Here is a 22,026-nt window from a genome sequence, read left to right as displayed (position 1 = left end):
TCCATACAAGATGGAAATGTACCCAACTCCTCCGAAACGCACACACACACGCACGCACACGCACACACACACACACACACACACACACACAGAAATGCACAAACACACATAAAAACACAGAAACACACACACAAAGAAATACGCACACACACACAAAGAAATACACACACACACACACACAAATGTCCCTGTTTTTGAAAGAAAAGCTAATTTTTTGTCCATTAGAATAACATCAAATTGATCAGAAATACAGTGTAGACATTGTTAATGTTGTAAATGACTATTGTTGCTGGAAACGGCTGATTTTTAATAGAATATCTACATAGGCGTACAGAGGCCCATTATCAGCAACCATCACTCCTGTGTTCCAATGACACGTTGTGTTAGCTAATCCAAGTTTATAATTTTAAAAGGCTAATTGATCATTAGAAAACCCTTTTGCAATTATTTTAGCACAGCTGAAAACTGTTGTTCTGATTAAAGAAGCAATAAAACTGGCTTTCTTTAGACTAGTTGAGTATCTGGAGCATCAGCATTTGTGGGTTCGATTACAGGCTCAAAATGTCCAGAAACAAATACTTTCTTCTGCAACTGGTCAGTCTATTCTTGTTCTGAGAAATGAAGGCGTCCTCAGAAACTGCCAAGAAACTGAAGATCTCGTACAACGTTGTGTACTACTCCCTTCACAGAACAGCGCAAACTGGCTCTAACCAGAATAGAAAGAGGAGTGGGAGGCCCAGGTGCACAACTGAGCAAGAGGACAAGTACATTAGAGTGTCTAGTTTGAGAAACAAACGCCTCACAAGTCCTCAACTGGCAGCTTCATTAAATAGTACCCTCAAAACACCAGTCTCAACGTTAACAGTGAAGAGGCGACTCCGGGATGCTGGCCTTCTAGGCAGAGTTGCAAAGAAAAAGCCATATCTCAGACTGGCCAATAAAAGAAAAGATTAAGATGTGCAAAAGAACACAGACACTAGATTAAGGAACTTTGCGGGTACTATTTACATGTATTTAACCCAATATTTCGGTCTCCATATACAGTATACTTCCACACATTTTGTCAACTGGTACCGGGGGACCTTCAGATGAGTCTTGTGAGGCCTGTGGGCGTCCTAGAGCAAAACAACCGACATGTACGTGTTCGTGATAGTCCCACCTTTGCACAGATTAATCATATTAGTGTGTAGCCCAAAAAGTTCGGATGCTACAGACAGAAGTTGGCAGATCGACTGTACCGACTTCAGACGAGTCCCAAGATGCTTGTGGGTGTCGTACAGCAAAACGGTGAACATCAGCATGTTTGTGAGACTCTCATATCTCATAATAGTTTGTAAGCTAAACTGTTCAGACGCTACAGACGATTTTGAGAGAAAACCATTTTTTGGGGATGTCTCATGGTCTGACAAACACCGCTATAGCTCTGCCAGCTTTCACTGAAGACACGGAAGTGCAACATAGGTGGATGCGGTGGATTGAGAAGCAATGCAAAAAAAAACATATCTCTGGCTTAAACTGACTCATTTTAATGGGGATTTTTGTATTATGCTAATTAGATTTCCACGGGGGCGCGGACATCGACCTTAGGGGTTAGCAAACATCTACAGTAGAACAGAGTGTTCATAAACAATGTCTGAGCAGAGCTCACCTTTGACGATCTTCTGGGCGCAGGCGTTGTATACTTGCTCCTGTGTCGTATTAGGCTGGAACACTCTGTCAAACTGGAACGGTTTGCTCTGCGAGGCAGAGAGAGACAGAGACAGAGAGACAGAGAGAGACAGAGAGACAGAGAGACAGAGAGACAGAGAGAGAGAGACAGAGGGACAGAGAGACAGAGAGAGACAGAGACAGAGAGAGCGAGACAGAGAGAGCGAGACAGAGAGAGAGAGACAGAGAGAGAGAGACAGAGAGAGAGAGAGAGAGAGATACAGAGAGTGAGAAAAAATTTTGAGAATGAGTTTCACAACTGTCTGCCTGACATTGAATTTAAATACTTCCTATTTCATCATAAGAGTCAACATAAAGTGTCCCACAGTAAGGGGTAATACCCTGCAGATGAGCTATCTAAAGGTACTGGTCTCACTAGAACGCACAAGATACCCAAGCTCTTTGACAGAGACAGATAATTATAACCACCAATACAACACTTCTTGTCATTTAACAGACACTCTTATCCAGAGCGACTTACAGTAGTGAGTGGATACATTTTCATACTGGTCTCCCGTGGGAATCGAACCCATAACCCTGGCTTTGCTCCCGAGTGGCGCAGAGGTCTAAGGCACTGCATCTCATTGCAAGAGGCGTCACTACAGTCCCTGGTTCAAATCCAGGCTGTATCACATCTGGCCGTGATTGGAAGTCCCATAGGGCGACGCACAATTGGCCCAGCGTCGTCTGGGTTGGGCCGGGGTAGACCGTCATTGTAAAGAAGAATGTGTTCTTAACTGACTTGCCTAGTTAAATAAAGGTTAAATAAAAATAAATGCCTATGAAGACCAGAGATGCAATAGGGCCCATGCAGCTAGTTGTTCAGGCTGAACCGCTAAAGTGGCTCGAACATTACTTTCATAACTTGTATGATTGACTTTGATCAGCTCAGTCCTCCTCTGTGGGTCCTCCCTGGTCCTGCTTGATCTCTCCCTCAGATCAGTCCTCCTCTGTGGGTCCTCCCTGGTCCTGCTTGATCTCTCCCTCAGATCAGTCCTCCTCTGTGGGTCCTCCCTGGTCCTGCTTGATCTCTCCCTCAGATCAGTCCTCCTCTGTGGGTCCTCCCTGGTCCTGCTTGATCTCTCCCTCAGCTCAGCCCTCCTCTGTGGGTCCTCCCTGGTCCTGCTTGATCTCTCCCTCAGATCAGTCCTCCTCTGTGGGTCCTCCCTGGTCCTGCTTGATCTCTCCCTCAGATCAGTCCTCCTCTGTGGGTCCTCCCTGGTCCTGCTTGATCTCTCCCTCAGATCAGTCCTCCTCTGTGGGTCCTCCCTGGTCCTGCTTGATCTCTCCCTCAGCTCAGCCCTCCTCTGTGGGTCCTCACTGGTCCTGGTTGATCTCTCCCTCAGCTCAGTCCTCCTCTGTGGGTCCTCCCTGGTCCTGCTTGATCTCTCCCTCAGATCAGTCCTCCTCTGTGGGTCCTCCCTGGTCCTGCTTGATCTCTCCCTCAGATCAGTCCTCCTCCCCCTCAGATCAGTCCTCCTCCTCCTCTGTCCTCCTGGTCCTGCCATGTGTGTGTCCCAAATGGCACCCTTTTCTTTACATGGTGCATTACTTTAGACCAGACCTGTATTGGCCAAAAGTAGTGCACTCTATAGGGAATAGGGTGCAATTTGGGATGTTACTTGGGTTGCTGTGGAGGCATGGAGGGTCACCAGGGGTTTATTAGTGTGTGTGTGTGTGTGTGTGCAGCTGATCACAGTGATGTTTTAACACTAATATGGTGTCCCATGAGGCTCAGTTGGTAGAGTATGGCACTTGCAACATATCTGAATATTTTATTTGTTATTATTTAACCTTTATTTAACCAGGAAGGGTTAAAACCAGAAGCCATATGTATCAAGCGTCTCATAGTAGGAGAGCTGATCTAAGATCAGTTTAGTCTTTTAGATCACAATGATTAAGATTACATGGACAGGGAGGACCTGATCCTAGGTCAGCACTCCTACTCTGAGACGCTTGATACATATGGCCCCATATACGTCTGTTTTAAAACCTTTCTCTCTCTCCCCTGCCTACCCAACAGATGGACATGGACCACTCACAGACACAGACACGTCAGACCAGACCATTGGTCTGAGCTGCCTGAATGACAACACCTATATGAATAAGTAGGCTGTGTAAGGGATATTTAAACGAGAAGGAGAGTGATGGAGTGATGCATCAGATGACCTGGCCTCCACAATCCCCCGACCTCAACCCAATTGAGATGGTTTGGAATGAGTTGGACCGTAGAGTGAAGGAAAAGCAGCCAAGAAGTGCTCAGCATATGTGGTAACTCCTTCAAGACTGTTGGAAAAGCATTCCAGGTGAAGCTGGTTGAGAGAATGCCAAGAGTGTGCAAAGCTGTCATCAAGACAAAGGGTGGCTACTTTGAAGAATGTCAAATATAAAATATATTTTGATTTGTTTAACAATTTTTTTGGTTACTATTAGAGGTCGACCGATTAATCGGAATGGCCGATTAATTAGGGCCGATTTCACGTTTTCATAACTATCGATAATCGGCCTTTTTGGATGCCAATTATGGCCAATTACATTGCAATCCACAAGGAAACTGCGCGAGTGCAGCGTCAAAAGGACCTTGTGGCTGCAAGGACCCAAGGTAAGTTGCTAGCTAGCATTAAACTTATAAAAAACAATCAATCTTCACATAATCACTAGTTAACTACACATGGTTGATGATATTACTAGGTTAACTAGCTTGTCCTGCATTGCATATAATCAATGTGGTGCCTGTTAATTTATCATCGAATCACAGCCTACTTCAACTTCGCCAAACGGGTGATGATTTAACAAAAGCGCATTCGCAAAAAAAGCACTCTCGTTGCACAAATGTACCTAACCATAAACATCAATGCCTTTCTTAAAATCAATACACAGAAGTATATTATTTTAAACCTGCATATTTAGTTAAAATAAATGCATGTTAGCAGGCAATATTAACTAGGGAAATTGTGTCACTTCTCTTGCGTTCAGTGCAATCAGAGTCAGGGTATATGCAACAGTTTGGGCCGCCTGGCTCGTTGCGAACTGTGTTTCTTCCTAACAAAGACCGTAATTAATTTGCCAGAATTTTACATAATTATGACATAAGATTGAAGTTTGTGCAATGTAACAGCAATATTTAGATTTAGGGTTGCCACCCGTTCGATAAAATACGGAACGGTTCCATATTTCACTGAAAGAATAAACGTTTTGTTTTCGAAATGATCGTTTCCGAATTTGACCATATTAATGACCAAAGGCTTGTATTTCTGTGTGTTTATTATAATTAAGTCTATGATTTGATAGAACAGTCTGACTGAGCGGTGGTAGGCAGCAGCAGGCTCGTAAGCATTCATTCAAACAGCACTTTACTGTGTTTGCCAGCAGCTCTTAGCAATGCTTGATACACAGTGCTGTTTATGACTTCAAGCCTATCGACTCCCAAGATTAGGCTGGCAATACTAAAGTGCCTATAAGAACATCCAATATTCAAAGGTATATGAAATACAAATGGTATAGAGAGAAATAGTCGACGCGTCATAATTCCTATAATAACCACAACCGAAAACCTCTTTACTGGGAATATTGAAGAACTGGGAATATTGAACCACCAGCTTTCATATGCTCTCATGTTCTGAGCAAGGAACTTAAACGTTAGCTTTTTTACATGGCACATATTGCACTTTTACATTCTTCTCCAACACTATGTTTTTGCATTATTTAAACCAAATTGAACATGTTTCATTATTTATTTGAGACTAAATAGATTTTATTTATGTATTATCTTAAGTTAAAAGAAAAGGGCTCATTGTTCATTCAGTATTGTTGTAATTGTCATTATTACAAATACAGTTGAAGTCGGAAGTTTACATACACTTAGGTTGGAGTCATTAAAACTCGTTTTTCAACCACTCCACACATTTCTTGTTAACAAACTATAGTTTTGGCAAGTCGGTTAGGACATCTACTTTGTGCATGACACAAGTCATTTTTCCAACAATGGTTTACAGACAGATTATTTCACTTATAATTCACTGTATCACAATTCCAGTGGGTCAGAAGTTTACATACACTAAGTTGACTGTGCCTTTAAACAGATTGGAAAATTCCAGAAAATGATGTCATGGCTTTAGAAGCTTCTGATAGGCTAATTGGCATCATTTCAGTCAATTGGAGGTGTACCTGTGGATGTATTTCAGGGCCTACCTTCAAACTCATTGCCTCTTTGCTTGACATCATGGGAAAATCAAAAGAAACCAGCCAAGACCTCAGAAAAGAAATTGTAGACCTCCACAAGTCTGGTTCATCCTTGGGAGCAATTTCCAAACACCTGAAGGTACCACGTTTATCTGTACAAACAATAGTATACAAGTATAAACAACATGGGACCACGCAAACGTCATACCGCTCAGGAAGGAGAAGCGTTCTGTCTCCTAGAGATGAACGTACTTTGGTGCGAAAAGTGCAAATCAATCCCAGAACAACCGCAAAGGACCTTGTGAAGATGCTGGAGGAAACAGGTACAAAAGTATCTATATCCACAGTCAAACCTGAAAGGCCGCTCAGCAAGGAAGAAGCCACTGCTCCAAAACCGCCATAAAAAAGCCAGACTACGATTTGCAACTGCACATGGGGACAAAGATCATACTTTTTGGAGAAATGTCCTCTGGTCTGATGAAACAAAAATAGAACTGTTTGGCCATAATGACCATCGTTATGTTTGGAGGAAAAAGGGGGAGGCTTGCAAGCCGAAGAACACCATCCCAACCGTGAAGCATGGGAGTAGCAGCATCATGTTCTGGGGGTGCTTTGCTGCAGGAGGGACTGGTGCACTTCACAAAATAGATGGCATCATGAGGCAGGAAAATATGTGGATATATTGAAGCAACATCTCAAGACATCAGTCAGGAAGTTAAAGGTTGGTCGCAAATGGATCTTCCAAATGGACAATGACCGCAAGCATACTTCCAAAGTTGTGGCAAAATGGCTTAAGGACAACAAAGTCAAGGCATTGGAGTGGCCATCACAAAGCCCTGACCTCAAACCTATAGATAATTTGTGAGCAGAACTGAAAAAGCGTGTGCGAGCAAGGAGGCCTACAAAGCTGACTCAGTTACACCAGCTCTGTCAGGAGGAATGGGCCAAAATTCACCCAACTTATTGTGGGAAGCTTGTGGAAGGCTACCCGAAACGTTTGACCCAAGTTAAGCAATTTAAAAGGCAATGCTACCAAATACTAATTGAGTGTATGTAAACTTCTGACCCACTGGGAATGTGATGAAAGAAATAAAAGCTGAAATAAATCATTCTCTCTACTATTAATCTGACATTTCACATTCTTAAAATAAAGTGGTGATCCTAAATGTCAGGAATTGTGAAAAACTGTGTTTAAATGTATTAGGCTAAGGTGTATGTAAACTTCCAACTTCAACTGTATATGTAAAAATCGGCCGATTAAATCGGTATCTGCTTTTCTAGTGTCACAGTATCTAACGAAGGTGGCGCCCCTCCTCGGTCGGGCGGCGCTCGCCGGTCGTCGTCGCCGGCCTATTAGCTGCCACCGATCGTTGTTTGGGATGGAAGTGCTTTAGCCAACTGGATTTCCCCCCCTATAGACTCTGTATTTACTAGGCAATAGAATGGTAATAACTGCCTGGAAAGTATATACCCAGTTTAAATTCAAATCATAGTGCTGCGCCGACGGAGATGGTCGCCTCGCTTCACGTCCTTAGGAAACTATGCAGTAATTCGTTTTTTTTATGTATTATTTCTTACATTTTTTACCCAGAAAATCTCAAGTGTTATTACATACAGCCGCGAAAAACTATTGGATATAAAAGCGACGTCAATTTACCAACATTACGACCAGGAATACGTCTTCCCAAAGCGGATCCTTTGTTCGGACCTCCACCCTGGACATGGGATCTAATCCCAGAGGCCGACCCAAAACAACGCGGTTGCCGTAGGAGAGGCATATGGAGCGGACTCCTGGTCAGAATTAGAAGGCGAGCACACTACCCACCGCTTCCGAGCATATTAGTCGCCAATGTCTCTAGACAACAAGGTGGACGAAATTAGGGCACGAGTCGCCTTCCAGAGAGACAACAGAGATTGTAACATTCTCTGTTTTACGGAAACATGGCTCACTCGGGATACGTTGTCAGAGTCGGTACAGCCACCGGGTTTCTCCATGCGTTGCGCCGACAGAAACAAACATCTCTCTGGTAAGAAAAAGGGTGGGGGGTGTATGCCTCATGATTAACGAGTCATGGTGTAATCATAACAACATACAGGAACTCAAGTCCCTTTGTTCACCTGACCTAGAATTCCTTACAGGTAAATGCCGACCGCATTATCTTCCAAGAGAATTCTCTTCGATTATAGTCACAGCCGTGTATATCCCCCCCAAGCAGACACCTCGACGGCCCTGAAAGAACTTCACTGGACTCTATGTAAACTGGAAACCATATATCCTGAGGCTGCATTTATTGTAGCTGGGGATTTAAACAAAGCTAATTTGAGAACAAGGCTGCCTAATTTCTACCAGCACATTGATAGTTGTGCCCGCATGAGCAAAACATTGGACCACTGCTACTCTAACTTCCGCAACGCATACAAGCCCTGCCCTCCCTTCGGCAAATCTGACCATGACTCCATCTTGTTGCTCCCCTCCTATAGGCAGAAACTAAAACAGGACGCGCCCGTTCTTAGGTCTATCCTACGCTGGTCTGACCAATCAGATTCCACACGTCAAGATTGCTTCGATCACACGGACTGGGATATGTTCTGGGTACCCTCAGACAATAACATTGATGTGTACACTGACTCGTTGAGTGAGTTTATTAGGAAGTGCATTGGAGATGTTGTACCCACTGTGACCATTAAAAGCTTCCCTTACCAGAAACCGTGGATTGATGGCAGCATTCGCGCAAAACTGAAAGCGCGAACCAACGCATTTAATCATGGCAAGGCGACTGGACTCATGACTGAATACAAACAGTGTAGCTATTCCCTACGCAAGGCAATCAAACAAGCAAAGCATCAGTACAGAGACAAAGTTCAAACACAAGACCTATGTGACAGGGTCTACAGACAATCACGGATTACAAAAAGAAAATCAGCACCGTCGCGGACATCGACGTCTCGCACCCAGACAAATTAAACAACTTCTTTGCCCGCTTTGAGGACAATACAGTGCCACCGACACGGCCTGCTACCAAAGACTGTGGGCTCTCTTTCAACGTGGCCGACATGAGTAAAATCTTTAAACGTGTTAACCCTCGCAAGGCTGCCGGCCCAGACGGCAACCCTAGCCACATCCTCAGAGCATGTGCAGACCAGCTGGCTGGTGTGTTTACGGACATATTCAATCAATCCCTATCCCAGTCTGCTGTCCCCACATGCTTCAAGATGGCCACCATTGTTCCTGTTCTCAAGAAAGCTAAGGTAACTGAACTAAATTACTATCGCCCCGTAGCACTCACTTCTGTCATCCTGAAGTGCTTTGAGAGACTAGCCAAGGATCATATCACCTCCACCCTACCTGATACCGTAGACCCACTGCAATTTGCTTACGCCCCAATAGGTCCACAGACGACGCAATCACAATCACACTGCACACTGCCCTATCCCATCTGGACAAGAGGAATACCTATGTAAGTATGCAGTTCATTGACTACAGCTCAGCATTCAACACCATAGTACCCTCCAAACTCATCATTAAGCTTGAGACCCTGGGTCTCGACCCCCACTTGTGCAACTGGGTCCTGGACTTTCTGACGGGCCACCCCCAGCTGGTGAAGGTAGGAAACAACATCTCCACCTCGCTGATCCTCAACACTGGGGCCCCACAAGGGTGTGTTCTCAGCCCTCTCCTGTACTCCCTGTTCACCCATGACTGCGTGCCCATGCATGCCTCCAACTGAATCATAAAGTTTGCAGACGACACTACAGTGGTAGGCTTGATTACCAACAACAACGAGACAGCCTACAGGAAGGAGGTGAGAGCCCTCGGAGTGTGGTGTCAGGAAAATAACCTCTCACTCAACGTCAACAAAACAAAGGAGATGATCGTGGACTTCAGGAAACATCAGAGGGAGCACCCCCCTATCCACATCAACGGGACAGTAGTGGAGAAGGTAGAAAGTTTTAAGTTCCTCTGCATACACATCACGGACAAACTGAAATGGTCCACCCACACAGATAGCGTGGTGAAGAAGGCGCAACAGCACCTCTTCAACCTCAGGAGGCTGAAGAAATGTGGCTTGTCACCTAAAACCCTCACAAACTTCTACAGATGCACAATCGAGAGCATCCTGTCGCCTGGTACAGCAACTGCACCGCCCTCAACCGCAAGGCACTCTAGAGGGTAGTGCGGTCTGCACAACGCATCACCGGGGGCAAACTACCTGCCCTCCATGACACCTACAGCACCCGATGTCACAGGAAGGCCAAAAAGATCCTCAAGGACAACAACCAACCGAGCCACTGCCTGTTCACCCCGCTATCATCCAGAAGGTGAGGTCAGTACAGGTGCATCAAAGCTGGGACCGAGAGACTGAAAAACAGCTTCTATCTCAAGGCCATCAGACTGTTAAACAACCATCACTAACATAGAGAGGCTGCTGCCAACGTACAGACTCAAATCACTGGCCACTTTAATAAATGGACTTAATAATGGTATCACTAGTCACTTTAAATAACGGCACTTTAATAATGTTTACATATCCTACATTACTCATCTCATATGTATATACTGTATTCTATACCATCTACTGCATCTTGCCTATGCCGCACGGCCATCATGCATCCATATCTTTATATGTACATATTCTTATTCCCTCCCCTTACATTGTGTGTATTAGGTAGTTGTTGGGGAATTGTTAGATTACTTGTTAGATATTACTGCATTGTCAGAACTAGAAGCACAAGCATTTCACTACACTTGCATTAACATCTGCTAACCATGTATATGTGACAAATAACATTTGATTTGATAGTGGAAGCCTCTCTCTCATCTCTTCTTCACTCCTCTTCCCTCCCTCCCCTCACTCCTCTTCCCTCCCTCCTCTCCTCTTCCATCCCTCCCTCCCTCACTTCTCTTCCCTCCCTCCCTCCTCTCCTCTTCCCTCCCTCCCTCACTCCTCTTCCCGCCCTCCCCTCCCTCCTCTCCTCTTCCCTCAGTCCTCTCTCCTCCACCTATCTTCTGTTAGTTTCCACTGCTGATTCTAAAAGTAGCACACTCTCATGGTGCTGTGTGTGTGTGTGTGTGTGTGTGTGTGTGTGTGTGTGTGTGTGTGTGTGTGTGTGTGTGTGTGTGTGTGTGTGTGTGTGTGTGTGTGTGTGTGTGTGTGTATAGCTGTATAGAGATGGTGGAATCATGTGACAGCATCCTACCCTGGGAGGCTGACGTGATCACTCTCTCTGCGTGAGCAGCACCAGCAGCAGGACTGACAGTCAGAGCATGTAATAGAAGCCTGAATAATTCACCTCTGCATTTGCTATTCTAGATCTAGTGAACTACTCTCTCTCTCTCTCTCTGTCTCATCGGAGACTGGATGGAAGACTGTTGGTTTAGTTTCTTCCATCTCCAGTGCTGTACCAAGCTGACTGAGATTGTCGAGGCTACACCCTGGTTCTGTATAGTTGACTGGTTAAGGTTCAGGGCTGCCTATCAGGACTGAGAGAAACATACAGTATGTTCAAGGTTCCAGGTGTAAGCATCATCTGTCTCTCCATCTCAGCTCCCCTGGTTTGCACTGTGCCAAGAACATCAGAGCAGAGATAACTGTACTTGTCTCAAGCCTAGGGAGTGGACAGATGTTGCCGTTGAGGTTTTATATTTATACAGTGGATTGTTTCAAATAGATACAAAATATCAGCTAAGTGAGTTAGAGTCAGTCACCCTGGATAAGTGCATCTGTGAAACAAACAGGCATTATAATAATAATAATCACTAGACAGCCCCACCAACCCAGAGGAAGCACACAGCCGCGCCCAACAGAACTCTTTCTGATTGGTGGAACAGCTGGTTGCCAGGAGAAAGACAAGGGGATTACCCAGGGGGCCAGCGGTGTGTGTGTGTGTGTGTGTGTGTGTGTGTGTGTGTGTGTGTGTGTGTGTGTGTGTGTGTGTGTGTGTGTGTGTGCGCAATTGGACAGAGACAGAGAGGCCTAAATTCTGATTGGACAGAGAGAGAGGCCTAAGCTCTGATTGGACAGAGAGAGAGGCCTAAGCTCTGATTGGACAGAGAGAGAGGCCTAAGCTCTGATTGGACAGAGAGAGAGGCCTAAGCTCTGATCCTACAACTATCTGATAATACGCTGGGAAAGTAATGACATCACAAGCCCTGAAAATGTCAACAAAACAAGCACTGGAGACAACCATCACTTTCTATCGCTATAATAGATTATTGTCTTCCAACTTTGTGGCTGAATGATATAGGCAAATGGTTCCATTATGCCAGCTCAGATCCACCCCTGGCCCAAATATATACTATATATCCCCACTGACCATCCCTTTCAGTGGCCAATGGCCATGATGTCATCATACTGTGTTTCCCATGAATGATGATGTAATTCTTTATTCAGTTTCCAAATCAAATAAAATTTCCTTTGTCACATGCGCCGAATACAACAGATGTAGACCTAACGGTGAAATGCTTACTTACAAGCCCTTAACCAACAATGCAGTTTTAAGAATAATATGTGTTAAGAAAGTATTTACTAAAATAAACTATAGTAAAAAATAAATAAATAAAACATTTAAATTGAAAATAGAATAATAACAAATAATTAAAGAGCAACAATAAAATAACAGTAGTGAGGCGATTCATACAGAGTCAAATGTAGGCCATGTCCTACAAGCATGATATTGTATAGTAGTGTTGTGTATAGTGGTGCTATGTACTACCCACATTTAAAATATACAAACTGACTGTGTTGGTTTTTACATTTTTTATTTAACTAGGCAAGTCAGTTAAGAACAAATTGTTATTTACAATGACGGCCTACACCGGCCAAATCCAGACGACGCCGGGCCAATTGTGCGCCGCCCTATGGGACTCACAATCACGGCCGGTTGTAATGCTGCCTGGTTTCGAACCAGGGTGTCTGTAGTGACGCCTCTAGAACTGAGATGCAGTGCCTTAGACCGCTGCGCCACTCGGGAGTGTTAAAAGGGAGGTTGAAGATGAAGACATGCAAGGACAAGCACTCAGTGCAAATAAGTTCCAGAACTACAACATCTTGCTATTTGTAGCCTACTATATAAACCTTTATAGACTTCATTATGTTGGCTTTGGTGAGGTGTGTCCAGACCAGGGAATCAAAGTCCATGGCTCTGTTTGAACACTGACAAAGGGTGGTCATACCTCATCTAGTGCTTATTCTCTTCTGGCCTACAGTGCAAAGATGAAAAGATGGCATGATATGACATGTACAGACAGTTCTTTTCAAACCAATTTCCCCACAGATCAAGGAAAGGGATTATGTCTACAGAGAACAATGTAAAACATTTTAAAAAGACTTCAAGCACCCCTTTGTGTGGAAGGGATTTCCTTCTTTTGTCATAACAGAGTGGCACCCATTTCATTATCCTTATCTGGTGTCAAGGGTGTGTCCCAAATGGCACCCCATAGGGCTCTGGTCAAAAGTAGTGCACTACATAGAGAATATAGTGATATTTGAGTGCAGACATGGGTCTACATTCCAAGATGACTAAAGAAAACAAACAAACTGCCATTTCCTGAATCCACTTAGTAATGGACCGGTGGTGTAACTCTAACCAGATATATTCAGAGATAATAACTAATGTAGCTACCTAAGTGCACTACACTAACTTGAAGAAATGTATGCGACTACCCGCCGTTATAACAGACCGTACAAACATCTACTAACGTAACGGTGGTTATGAATGAATTAAATGTGTTGTATCTGAATTGTAAATGCTGCTCCTCATACAGTACTGTACTTCGTTACTATAGTCTTGTAACGTACCGCACAACAGTCTTGGTTTGACTAGCTAAAATAAATCAACTGGGCCCAGGGGCAGTCCTCGTAGCTGGCTTGTCAGTCATCTAGTTGATGAAACACCTAGTTACACTAGCTACACCCAACCGTCTTTGCGGCTGGGTGTAGCTAACTTTAGGCCAGATAATCTGCCATCTCAGCTGGCCAAGCGTTAACTAGATAGTGAGTGTTAACTGAAAAATGATGAGCATTTATTTTGAACGCAACGTTAGCTCATGTTGTTGGTACTGCAGTTAGCTAGCTAAAGTTAGCTAGCACTTGCCTGTCATTGTTGTTGTTGTATGACAGCTGACTGACCAGCTACAGTAGCTAACGTTACCTGACACGGCAAGATTAGTTCATTGCAACGACAAAGTTGACTCGGCAAAGCAGAGAAATACAGCTAGCTAACGATACAAACTTGACTGGCTAGCAATCAATAGTGTCCTGTTCCAGTCGGTGATGGTGTGGTTGAACTAGCTTAGTGCTAACGTTAACGCTACACAGCTGGTGTGGCTGGACAGGTAGGTCAGTTAGCCAGCTAGCTAGCTACGTTAACGCTACACAGCTGGTGTGGCTGGTCAGTTAGCCAGCTAGCTAGCTACGCTAACGTTAAGGCTACACAGCTGGTGTGGCTGGACAGGTAGGTCAGTTAGCCAGCTAGCTAGCTACGCTAACGCTACACAGCTGGTGTGGCTGGACAGGTAGGTCAGTTAGCCAGCTAGCTAGCTACGCTAACGTTAAGGCTACACAGCTGGTGTGGCTGGACAGTTAGCCAGCTAGCTAGCTACGCTAACGTTAAGGCTACACAGCTGGTGTGGCTGGACAGGTAGGTCAGTTAGCCAGCTAGCTAGCTACGCTAACGCTACACAGCTGGTGTGGCTGGACAGGTAGGTCAGTTAGCCAGCTAGCTAGCTACGCTAACGTTAAGGCTACACAGCTGGTGTGGCTGGACAGGTAGGTCAGTTAGCCAGCTAGCTAGCTAGCTACGCTAACGTAACTAGTGACACCGCTGACCGAGCTGATCACCGTGTCAATGGCGCAGCGCAGACTGTCACAGAGGGCACTCGCTTGCAGACAAAGAAATATGGCAAACCAACTTACCCCGACGACCACATGGTCTTCCCCTTGAAACTTAGGTATGTATTTGTCCCCTCTGGCCACCTCTGAACTATTCAAGGGCCTGAAACGGCACATCACTTTGATGGTGCACTCCGCCGGTACGTCGGCCATCTTCCACGATTTATGGATGAAAACTCACAATAGAAACAGTGTAGATTCTGGTTCTAGAGGCGGTCGAGGGAGACTAGAGGGCGGCACGGCCCCTCAGTCCCAATATGAGACTAGAATGGGCTCAGATTATCAACAATGAATGGCTATTTTCTTCTAGGGTGTGCTAAAAACACTTCATATCCAATGTGGAAGCCATGATGCCGGTGGATCACTGGCTTGCTCACCCCCTCTGTCCGTGGGACCCATATACCAAATTACGTCACCCTAAATCGTCAACACTGCCTCTGATGTAGCTACTCTACACTATCCAATCTAGTCAGGTATGTTTCTGCAAGTTCATATCATTGACCTATATACATGAAAATACTATGGCAATAACCAATCAATAGACTAATTGTTGAGACCAGTTAATTACTTAGCTATTACTCATGCATGAAGAGATAATGTTGTCTTTTCTTGATGGCAATGCATGGTTATTGATTATCCAGTATTCCCTCAGATCATATGAATGATGCTAATGCATGAGTTTAGTTATCATTAAAACTATTCACACCCCTTGACTTTTTCCACATTTTGTTCTGTTACAGGCCTGAATTTGAAATGTATTAAATGTAGATTTTGTGTCATTGGCCTACACACAATACCTCATAATGTCAAAGTGGAATTATGTTTTTAGACATTTTTATAAATTAATTAAAAATGAAAAGCTGAAATGTCTTGAGTCAATAAGTATTCAACCCCTTTGTTATGGCAAGCCTAAATAAGTTCAGGAGTAAACATTTGCTTATCAAGTCACATAATAAGTTGCATCGACTCACACTGTGTGCAATAATAGTGTTTAACATGATTTTTGAATGACTACCTCACCTCTGTACCCAACACATTTATCTGTAAGGGCCCTCAGTTAAGCAGTGAATTACAAACACAGATTCAACCACAAAGACCAGGGAGGTTTTCCAATGCCTCACAAGGAAGGGCACCTATTGGTAGATGTATTTTTTTTTTTAAGCAGGCATTGAATATCCCTTTGAGATTGGTGAAGTTTTTAATTACACTTTGGATGTTGTATCAGTACACCCAGTCACTACAAAGATACAGACGTCCTTTCTAACTCAGTTGCAGGAGAGGAAGGAAACCGCTCAGGGATTTCAACATGAGGCCAATAGTGACATTAAAACAGTTATAGCGTTTTATGGCTGTGATAGGATAAAACTGAGGATGGATCAACAACATTGTAGTTACTCCACAATACTAACCTAAATGACAGAGTGAAAAGAAGAAAGCCTGTACAGAATAAAAATATTACAAAACATGCATCCTGTTTGCAGTAAGGCACTGAAGTAAAACTGCAAAAAAAATTGGCAAATAAATTAACTTTATGTCCTGAATACAAAGCGTTATGTTTGGGGCAAATCCAACACAACACATCACACCTAGTTACATTTTTTACTTAAATTGGCTTGAAATCTATGGCAAGACTTGAAAAGCAGTTGATCAACAACCAACTTCCACAGAGCTTGAGGAATTTTTTTTATAATAATGTGCAAATATTTTACAATCTGGGTGTGCAAAGCTCTTACATAATTACAGCTGTAATCGCTTCCAAAATTGAATCTAACATGTGAATCTAACATTGACACGGGGTGTGATACTTATGTAAATGAGATCATTCTGTTTCTGAAAACATGTTTTCCCTTTGTCATTATGGGGTATTGTGTGCAGATTTGATGAAAAAAATAAATATTTAATCAATTTTGAATTCAGGCTGTAACACATCAAAATGTGGAATAAGTCAATGGGGTATGAATACTTTCTGAAGGCACTGTGTGTAATATAGAAACATGAGATGACTTTCTACATCATTCCCTGTAGACTTATTTAGACTCTCTGTTATAGCCTCCTCTCTCACACAACATATGACTCAATGGAAAAATGCCAGGATAGTGTTTAAGCAGATTTCCTGACTGCTGCTACCTGTAATAGCGAAGGATGGTAGCTCTTTTAAATACTAGATCGAGTGGCTCTCTGTTTATTTTCTCAGAGTGAGTTAATAGGTGTGGTTATGATAGACTGGAGCGTAGTCATTATTGTCACTAGGAAACAGAGGAGTCCCCAGGCTTAAACAGCGTCTCAAATGTCCCTTATAGTAAGGCGTGCCATTTGGAACTCTACCCATTCTTTCCCACTTCACTGTCAACCTGCAAGAAAGGCTGAGCAGCCTATATCGATGATGTCATTACCATCATAATCACTGCAGTAGTTAATTAGTAGAATCATAATAATCACTTCACATAAGCAGCTTGACTGACACTATCAGAGTGGTGTTTTCATTCAGTACCAGAAGCAAGGTGTAATGACGTCCGGTAGAAAAAAAGCAGAGCTATTTCTAATGGCATTAGGTTTAGGCTACGTTGTCCAGAACTGATGTTGCTGGTCTTCATGGGAAAAACATGACCGAGAAGGATCTCTCTCAAACCAGGATTACACAGACTGCTTCCCAAATCGCACCTTTTTTGACCCTATGATAGTGTAGTACTTTTAACCAGAGCCGTATGGGCCCTGGTCAGAAGTAGTGCACTGAATAGGGTGCCTTTTGGAATGCTGGCCCAGAATCCTCAGTTTTATAAAATGATGATGATCTTTTGCAGTGCTTGGGAGGCTGTAAAGATGGTTCATGAGGCCTTATTACATGGGAAAAAAAGACTGTGTTGACATTAAGACAGCATGCATGCAGTCATTCAAGAGGTAAATCTAGTATCTGCAACAAAACTCCCCAAAATATATTGTGGTATGTCATTATTTACATAATAATCATAATTGGAAAAACACTGTTTGAGTTTGTGCTTGCATGAGTTGGTTTTAGGTTTGCATGTGACAACCAACATTTGATTGGATTTGAACAGTGACGTCAATTTAGTGGTGAATTTAGCTAATGAGAGGAAAGTACTAGAAAATTCTTTACAGAGAATGAATGCTTCACAATTTAATGTCACTGTAGTAGGCTACGTTTCAATTAATAAAACAGCAGAGGCAAGTCAGTAACCTACCAAAGACATTAAAGATAATATCAAATGAAAGCATCTATTGGAAAACGGCTAAAAGATTATCAGGACTCATATATGTCAAGAAATACATACAAAAAGAGCAACAATCCAAGAAGAGTCAATATATATACACACAAATATGTATATAATAGTTTTTCATGTAAATTACAAATATGCATACAGCTTTACAATGGAAGCATTTCTGCAGCCACATTCCAAAACCGCCACAAGATGGCAGACTTATGGCTCATTTGAGATTGTGTTCTGAGCAGCTTTTTCACATTGACTGAGAGACCTAACGTACCACATGGACGTCTCCAAGAGAACCAATGATAAAATACGAAGTACGGATTGAATGTGCAATATTTATAAAAAATACAAATTCTAAAACTAAACTATGTAAAGGAAAAATGCACAGACAGGGAGCTGCTCTGTTTCTTTCCAACTAAATGTACAAAGGAAACCTGAAGGAGAACAAATAGTCAGACCAACGGAAGGACAGGAAACATCGTTGTATAAGTAGTGGCATAGCCTCTTTATGGAGTCATAATAGTGCCGACATAAATTGAATCTGAATTCAATCATCTTGAATTCATTCAAATTTGTTGGCACTAATATGACTCCATACCTCTTTTTATGGATTGTGAAAGTTCTGTGCCAATTATTATATTGGGAACTCTGTAGTAAAGACCAATATTTTGGTCTTGTAAATGTTGTAAAAGACGAAGACAGTGGCAAAGACAGCACAGTATGAAAACTGCTTCCCCAATAGAAATCTCCGATCACACTTGTAGGCGATGTCATGGCGATGTTGACTAGCTCAGCTCATGCGTGGAAACATCACGCATTTGGTCTGTTTCGCAAGCTCTCCCAGAAGTCTCGCGATGTTGCGCCTTTGGGTTTAGAAACTCACTACAGGTGAACAGGAAGTTATTTGGGTCTCCAGGAAGTTATTTGGGTCACATGATTCAAAAATCGAATCCCCGATGAAAAGACTAAAAGCATATGTATAGGCCCCCATACACTCAGTGGCCAATTTATTAGGTACACCACCCCGTTCACGAAAATGGTTCGCTCCTACAGACATTGAGTCATGTGGCTGTGGCTTTCTATATAAAACAGGCAGACAGACATCGAGACATTCAGTACTGTTCGATTGAACGTTAGAAAGGCCAACACAAGTGACCTAAGCGACTGAGCGTGGTATGATCATCACTGCCAGGAGCGCCGGTTCCAGTATCTCAGTAACATCCGGCCTCCTGGGCTTTTTACGCACGACAGTGTCTAGGGTTTACCGAGAATGGTACGACAAACTAAAAAAATACAGTCAGCGGCAGTCCTGTGGGTGAAAACAGCTTGTTGATGAGAGGTCGAAGGAGAATGGCAAGAATCGTGCAAGCTAGCAGGTGGGCCACAAACAGGAAAATAACTTTGCAGTACAACATTGGTGTGCAGAACAGCATCTTGGATCACACATCTCGTCAGTCCTTGTCATAAATGGGCTCTTGCAGCAGATGAACACACCGAGTTCCACTCCTATCAGCTAAAAACAAGAAGAAGCTGCTCCAGTGGGCACGCCATCACCAACACTGGACAACTGAGGAGTGGAAAAGCATCGCCCGGTCTGATGAAACCCAGTTCCTGTTGCATCATGCTGATGGCAGAGTCAGGATTTAGTGAAAGCAGCACGAGTCCATGGCCCCATCTTGCCTGGTGTCAACTGTACAGGCTGGTGGTGTAATGGTGTGGAGTCCATGGCCCCATCCTGCCTGGTGTCAACGGTACAGGCTGGTGGTGTAATGGTGTGAAGTCCATGGACCCAACCTGCCTGGTGCCAACGGTACAGGCTGGTGGTGTAATGGTGTGAAGTCCATGGCCCCATCCTGCCTGGTGCCAACGGTACAGGCTGGTGGCGGAGGTGTAATGGTGTGGAGTCCATGGACCCATCCTGCCGGGTGCCAACGGTACAGGCTGGTGGTGTAATGGTGTGAAGTCCATGGCCCCATCCTGCCTGGTGCCAACGGTACAGGCTGGTGGCGGAGGTGTAATGGTGTGAAGTCCATGGCCCCATCCTGCCTGGTGCCAACGGTACAGGCTGGTGGCGGAGGTGTAATGGTGTGGGGAATGTTTTCCTGGCACACGTTAGGTCCCTTGATACCATTTGAGCAATGTTTTCATGCCACAAAGAATTCAAGCTGTTCTGGAGGCAAAGGGGCTCCGACCCAGTACTAGATTGGTGTACCTATTAAACTTTCCACTTAGTGTATATTCTATGTATTGCCTGCAAATTAATTGCTGTGTATGTGTATTTTTGCAATGTACAGTCTATAGAAGAGGAACAAGTTGGCTATTCTATATTTTGTCAACTGTCATACATTTTCACATGTATTGACTTAAATTTCTTGTATTCAGGATTGTAGGTGATTTTTATAAGGGTCAATAACCATAGTAGATAGCCTTAGTCCCATTGTTCAACTGGAGTCTTGATTTGTTCCATTGAAACATTTCATTACTTGACCAACTTTGGGCAGATATACTGTAAAGTCTAAAGCCAGTTTACATTGTTGTTAATTTGAATTATTTACACTCACCTTCTGTGAGAGCACAGCTCTGGTACACTGACAAATCCACTAATAGCATGAAGTATGAACTCTGTATGAAGCATAGTCTCTCTAGACAGACGGGTTGCCTCCCACAATGCACCAGTGTTCCAGCTCTAGGTCTATATGAAGGATGATGCAGTTAAGATGTCAAACTGATACTGTTACGAACAGGTAACCCAAGTTACCTGTTCGTAAGTTACCTGTTCGTACCTGCTAGTTCCCTTTCTTCTTACATTTCCTTGTCCTGATATTTTATTGTTATTTATATTTTAACTCCCAACCAATCTCTGTCCAGTCCAATGCTCTGCTTACCACATCAGGCTACCATCGGTAGGCTGCCTTGTTACACGGTTAAGAAAATTTCTACATGGTTCATAGGAATATACAAAGTGCTTTGTCCCGAGTGTTTGTCTCTGAGGAACACATACAAATGTTCTATCGTAATTTGATCACTCTGTTGTCGCAGGTAAATTTCCTGTACCACAGGAAATTTTAACTTGTAGTGTATTCGAGGCTTAAAAAGGCTTCTACAGTTTGTAATTTACACTTTCAAATTTTATACATGATTTACCCTAACAAAAAATGTATCAACCCCTACAAAAATGTATTATAATCCACATAATAATTCAAATTTCCTGTTGCTGCAGGATTATTTTCCTATTGTAAGAAACTGTTCAAATGAAGATCCTATATCTGTACATTTCTTCGTTGTGTTGTCATACACCTAAACTACTGATGTACCTAAGGACAAGAGACAGTGTGGTGTAAGGACTAATTTGACCACTCCAATTGTTGCTCAGGCTTAGCAATAGACTAGCGTCCTGTCCAAGTGGTGTACTTGTACAGTAAAGTGCCTCATGCTGCAGAAACAGGAGAGATAAGATGCCTCACGCTGCAGAAACAGGAGATACGTAGGCTCTTGCTCCAAAGAGCCGTTCTGGCTCAAGGCTACTTATTGTTTCTCATACTGTAACTATGTTGGGAGGGGAAGGGTTCATTTCATCAACGTTCAGGAAGATTTTTCCAGTTGTACAAATGTAATACCTCATTTAAACCCAATTCATTTAAACCTAATTCATTTAACCCTATTTTATTTAAACCTTTTTTATTTCAACTTAATTCATTTAAACCTATTTAATTTAAACCTAATTCATTTAAACCCTCTTTTATTTAAACTTAATTCATTTAAACCTATTTTATTTAAACCTAATTCATTTTAACCTATTTTATTTAAACGTAATTCATTTAAACCTATTTTATTTAAACGTAATTCATTTAAACCTATTTTATTTAAACCTATTTTATTTAAACCTATTATATATTTGTTATCAGCTTGTTTTTGGGGTCTTTTTCGTCATCAGCTACCTGTATGTGCAGGAGGCACTTTCCTTATTTCTTTGTAATTTGGCCTTGAGAAATTATATCATGAAAGTCAAACTTTGTGAT

General features: G+C 43.0%; 1 protein-coding gene across 2 annotated transcripts in view; it reads right to left on the bottom strand.

The window, feature by feature from the left end:
- LOC115157476 (kinesin-1 heavy chain) overlaps positions 1-15,183 on the bottom strand; it is a 53,201-nt gene extending 38,018 nt beyond the window's left edge. For both annotated transcript variants that reach the window (XM_029705747.1, XM_029705749.1), the window contains exons 1-2: positions 14,805-15,183; positions 1,649-1,736 (exon numbers count right to left, since the gene is read on the bottom strand). In XM_029705747.1, the coding sequence (XP_029561607.1) occupies positions 1,649-1,736; positions 14,805-14,933 (217 nt within the window). In that variant the 5' untranslated portion in view covers positions 14,934-15,183. The remainder of the gene's footprint in view (positions 1-1,648; positions 1,737-14,804) is intronic.
- Between the last annotated feature and the right edge of the window lie 6,843 nt (positions 15,184-22,026).

Source organism: Salmo trutta, chromosome 21 (assembly GCF_901001165.1).
Source record: "Salmo trutta chromosome 21, fSalTru1.1, whole genome shotgun sequence".
NCBI lineage: Eukaryota > Metazoa > Chordata > Actinopteri > Salmoniformes > Salmonidae > Salmo > Salmo trutta.
The sequence above is the reverse complement of the archived record's forward strand: the minus strand, read 5'-3'. Positions and strand labels throughout refer to the sequence as shown.